The 5284-nt window shown below is 48.8% G+C and overlaps 1 protein-coding gene across 1 annotated transcript in view; it reads right to left on the reverse strand.

The window, feature by feature from the left end:
• Positions 1 to 5284, reverse strand: part of LOC106816657 (endoplasmic reticulum-Golgi intermediate compartment protein 2-like) — a gene marked incomplete at its 3' end in the record, with an annotated part of 24101 nt that overhangs the window by 10938 nt on the left and 7879 nt on the right. Inside the window, exons 5-6 of the mRNA XM_014821281.1 lie at positions 1153 to 1226; positions 297 to 392 (exon numbers count right to left, since the gene is read on the reverse strand). Of these exons, the coding sequence (XP_014676767.1) occupies positions 297 to 392; positions 1153 to 1226 (170 nt within the window). The remainder of the gene's footprint in view (positions 1 to 296; positions 393 to 1152; positions 1227 to 5284) is intronic.

A 5284-nucleotide genomic window follows, 5' to 3' on the forward strand; every position in this document is an offset into this window, starting at 1 on the left:
CGCTCCTCACACACCCTCTAGTCTCAAACACCCTCTACTCTCACACACCCTCTACTCTCACACACCCTCTAGTCTCACACACCCTCTACTCTCACACACCCTCTACTCTCACACACCCTCTACTCTCACACACCCTCTACTCTCCCACACTCCCTCTACTCTCACACACCCTCTACTCTCACACAGCCTCTACTCTCACACACCCTCTACTCTCACACACCCTCTAGTCTCACACACCCTCTACTCTCGCACTCTCCTACACACACACTTGAGGCGCGCGTATATCTATCGCTCACTTTCCCGCTGTGACGTGAAAGTTTCCCGCTAGCTTGTTGACGGTCAGAACGCCGTAGAATCGGCAGGCGTCCGGCGGTCCGGTCGGTTTCTCCTCCCTGAAAGAACGCAGAGAGAGACTCACGATAACGCTACGTCGTGCAGCGCGTTTTACACGTGTACTTATTAAAAGAATGTTAAAAAAAACTAGTAACATAGTTACATAGCGTAAAGATTTTCCGGGTGCTGAGTTTATAGTGATAAATTAGTAGACGAGAGAGCGTATCGACATCTGTAGTGTAAGTACTTTGTTTGTAGGAGAACTGAGGGTCGGTTATAGACGTGATCAGGGTCAGATGTACTTTGAAATAATAAGCATGTACGTAAGTTGCGCTAGGGACAGAACAGAATGATAGACAGAGCTGAAATGAGGAGCGACATGTGGTCACACGTATTAGATGGCTGTGTCCCAGCTGAGAGCGATCAGTGACACTCATGAGGTTGGCCGACAGGATACAGTACACAATCTATTATCTGAAATTCTGAAAACCGAAAAGCTCCGAAAATCGAAAGTTTTTTCGAGGAGATCGTCTGCACACCAAAGCTTGCGTTTGGTGCCAAAACTCGACCCGACCGAATATTAATGTGTTTGGCATTACTCATACATATTGTGCTGTAACGGTACAGCACTTGGCCTCTCGAAAACTTGGGTTTTAGTACTGGCTAGTTGCAGGATATACAGTATGTATATCTGTACTGTGCTACCATTCCGAAAAACAGAAAAATGCCGAAATCCAAACTTGTCTGGTCCCAATGGTTTCGGATAATCGACTGTGTACTGTACGAGCGAGAAGTGCGGAAGGCGAAGGGTGTCGTTACCTCTCCGGCAGCCGATTTGGAAACTGCACGTATCCAGTCTTCCACAGCAGTTTGTGAACGGCGTGATATTCCTCCTAATGGGATCAAAACAAACGATTTAATGTGAAGAGTGGAAGCATGAATTGAGCAAAAACAATTGAATAAACAATCAGACACACGTACAAGGATGCGGACACAAAGACAGATAGGCAGACAAATAGAAAGACAGCCAACCAGACAGACAGCGTCTCTCAATGGAGTTTTCGGCTACTACAGCGCTCGACGGAGATGCGGATAAGCGAGCTACGAGGTTCGTACGGAGATTTCCTCGGAGCAAAGACTGAACATCAGCGTCGACATCGACACGGTGGCGATCCGCGATGCGAGAGTGAGTCACACCGGCGACAACCGCGCGGATGCTGTCTATCGGGAGTTATGGTTAGGGTTGGGGTTGGGGTTACGTTGGGGTTCAGTGAAGGTTAGCTTATGGGTAAGGTAAGGTTAAGGATAAGGTTAGGGGCTGGGTAAGGGTTAAGGGTATGGTTGATAGGGTTTGGTTAGTGCGTTTCGGTTAGGGTTAGGATAAGGTTAGGTTGGGGTTAGGATTTGGGGGTGTAGGTTAGTGTAAAGTAAGAAAGTTTAAGTGACGGTTTAGGTTATCAGTTAGGTTGGGTTAGGGGTAGGGTTGGGACTAAGTGATGGTGTGATAGTTAGGGTTGGGGTAAAGTGATGAGGGTTAGGTTAGGGGGCAGGGGTTTGGGATAGTAGTGATAGGGCGTTAGGTTAGGGTTGGGGTAAAGATGGATAGGGTCTTCAGGTTTAGGGGGCAGGGTTGGGATAAGGTGATAGGTTAGGCTTAGGTTGGGGTTAACATGATAGGGAGTACGGGTTGGTTATCTACGGGTGTGGGGTAGGAGTGCAAAGAGTTTGAGGTTAGGGTTAGGAAGTAATCAGGGTAGGTAACGGAAGAGATAGGGGTTGGCTGGGAGGTAAGTGATAGAGCGTTTGGATAGGCTTAGAGTTAGGGTTGGGGTAAGAGAGTAGAGTGTTGTGTGAGTTTTACGGGTTGGATGTTGAGGAACGAGCGCCGAGTCGTGAAGTTGTGCTTGGCCTCCGGCCCAGTGCGCGCAATTCTCGGGCGACGGATTCGCCGACGGTGCGACCGCTCCTGCGTGTTGGCAGTGATCGGGGCGGACATAACTCGACTCACGTAGCCAGAATGCTGTCGAGTCTTTCGGGCAGGGCTGAAGGAGGAAAGCTCACCTACTTTGAAGGCTGTCGAACGAACCAGGCGTGCCACTGGGACATGGATACGCAGCATCAACGGCTACATCTAAGGTACTGGGACATGAATCACGACACACAACGGCTAAATAAGAGGTACGGGGACATGACTAGCGCCATCAACGGCTACACTAAGGTACGGGGCATGATTATCGGGGCAGCATCATATGCGGGCTACTAAGGTCATGGGATCATGATACGCGATCAATCAACTGCTACATTAAGATACTGGGACAGCATGATGCGCAGCATCAACGGGCTACATTAAGGTATGGTTACAATGATACGCGGCGCATCCACCGGGACTACATAAGGTACGGGGGACTATGAATGGCGGCAGCATCAACGGCTATAGTAATGGGGGGGGGTACGGGGATCATGATACGCAGCATCAACGGCGTACATTGAAGGTACTGGGACATGCATAGCGCAGCATCAAACGGCTACATTAAGCGTAACTAGGACACGTGATGACGGCACAGCACACGGCTAATTAAGGGTATGCGGGGACATGATACAGCAGCATCAACGGCTACATGTAGGACGGGGACATTGATACGCAGGGCATCCAAACGGCTACATATAAGGGTACTAGGGACAATGATACCGCAGCACAACGGCTACATTAAGGGTACTGGGACATGATAACGGCAGCATCAACGGCGACATTAAGGTCACTGGGACACGTGAACCGCAGCAAGCAACGGCATACAGTTAACGGTATGGGCCGACATGATACGCAGCGCATCCAAGCAGGGCTACAATTAAGGTAACGGGGACATGATACGCAGCATCAACGGGCTACTTATTAGGTAGCGGGGACATGATGCGCACATCACAACGGCTACAATTAAGGTATGATAGGGACATGAACGCAGCATCAACGGCTACATTAAAGGTAATTGACATGAACGCAGGCAATTAAGAGAACGGCTACATATAGGTATGGTGACATGATACGCAGCAGCAACGGCTTACATTAAGGTAACGGGGACATGATACGCAGACATCAACGCTAACATAAGGTCCGTGCGGGCTGAAATGCCTGGTTGACTGACGCTGTTCCCAGTGTTTATTACAATAGCCATAGTCAGAGTTGTGATTCTCTAAGTGTACCCGGCTCGGTGGTCTAGCATCGCTGACCTCGTTAATGTTTTAAAGCTGCATCTAACATAGTGGTCCAGATGCACTTGTAGAATCGCATGAGCGTGGACATTGCGTTTGGCATGTGAGCCGTAAGCGTCCGGTCGTTCTGCCCGCGTCCCGTGATGGCGTCGTCAACAGTTGGCACAAATCTAAACGGCTCGACCGTTACGGGTCAACGATATTCGGGACGTGGGGGGGGGAATCGGAAAGACGATTTGGGGATGTCTGAAGTGGGGGGTCATAGCTGTCAAAGTCAGAGAGGCTGTATAAAGAAGGTGGAACATTTTCCTTCTTACTTAAGATATAGGGAGCGGAAATGCACAGAATTGCGGCACCCAAAGTCAAATGGCTCGGCCTAGGCTCGTGATTTAGTCGGTGTATAGCATCATGGTAGGAAAACATCACTTGCGTGGCAGAAATTGGAGCGTCCACAGTCCAAGGAGTCAATGGGGCCAGCGGGCAGATTTTAGACATTTTCTGAGGACATGGTCTGATAGAGGCGATTGAAAAACTTTTGTTTAGCGTGACATACGCATTGTTTATGGCTTTTATTGTGAAAGGCCATGAAATGTAGCTTTCTGCTGAACCATGGCGAAGCAGTAAGTGTCGATAACCCTTTTGACCCTCCAGAGGAGGGGTAAACATGGATATTGTTTGAACTGTTAACAAAGGACTGAACTGCTTTTGGCAATTGTGGATTCTGATGCTATCAGTTGCACAGTTCAATTGCAAGGAAAAATGGTTATTGAACAAGGTTACTTTCGCTTAAATTCATATGTATATTTCTAAAGCAGCTGTATTAGCACCCTGAGTAGCCACTCCTGTATTGAGCAGCACTCTGTAATGAACCTCACTGCTCCGTGGGTAGGCAAAGAACATGGGGGCAGCCCATTACGCTGCATGGGGGTGAAACTGGCAACTATTCTAATTCATAATTATTGCCTGCAACCTTTGCCAAAATGCAGATGTCGTTTAACTCACAGCTGAGCGAAATTCTCGCCTGCTTGAACTATACTTGGATTTTCAGCAACTGCAATGGAGTAGGTATCACGCACTGAAGGGTGACATGCCATCTTTGATTATTGATTGACACTTGCGACGCGCCCAATCTCGCGGCAACTGCTTTTCTATTAGAGCACCCTTCACCCGCCCCTCCCCCACTTCCTCCACCGACCACGCACTAACCTCCGCTCGACGCATATCCATGATAACATGTAATATATGCGAAGTCATTAAAGTTACACAGCTGATCTTTATTACATTAACTACTGGTATAGCAAAGCCTAGCTATCATAGATTTTAGATTTGTATTAAGTAGTATCCTAGATATATGCTGTAAGGCGCGAACGCGGTGATGGGAGGTGCTCTTCATTCGTTTGCCAGTGAGTTTTACATCAGAACACCTTGCCGTCAGGTGAGGCGCTGTCGCTCGCGGCACTTGTTTTAGTTATCTTTCAGGTCATTGCAAGTTCTTTTGAATAGGCAAATGATTGAACGTCTCTCTCTCTCTCTCTCTCCTCTCTCTCTCTATCTCTCTCTCTCTCCCTCCCTCTCGCCTCTCCTCTCCCTCTTCCTCTCCCTCCCCCCTCCCCCTTCCCCCCCTCTCTCTCTCTTCTCTCACGCTCTCTCTCCTTGTCCTGCCTCCCTCCCTGCCCTCCTTCCTCCCTCCTTCTCCTCCTCTTCTCTCCCTCTCTATCTTTCTTCTCTCTCTGTCTGTTTGTCT

The sequence above is a fragment of the Priapulus caudatus genome, unplaced genomic scaffold, assembly GCF_000485595.1.
Source record: "Priapulus caudatus unplaced genomic scaffold, Priapulus_caudatus-5.0.1 Scaffold1445, whole genome shotgun sequence".
Taxonomy (NCBI): Eukaryota; Metazoa; Priapulida; class Priapulimorpha; order Priapulimorphida; family Priapulidae; genus Priapulus; species Priapulus caudatus.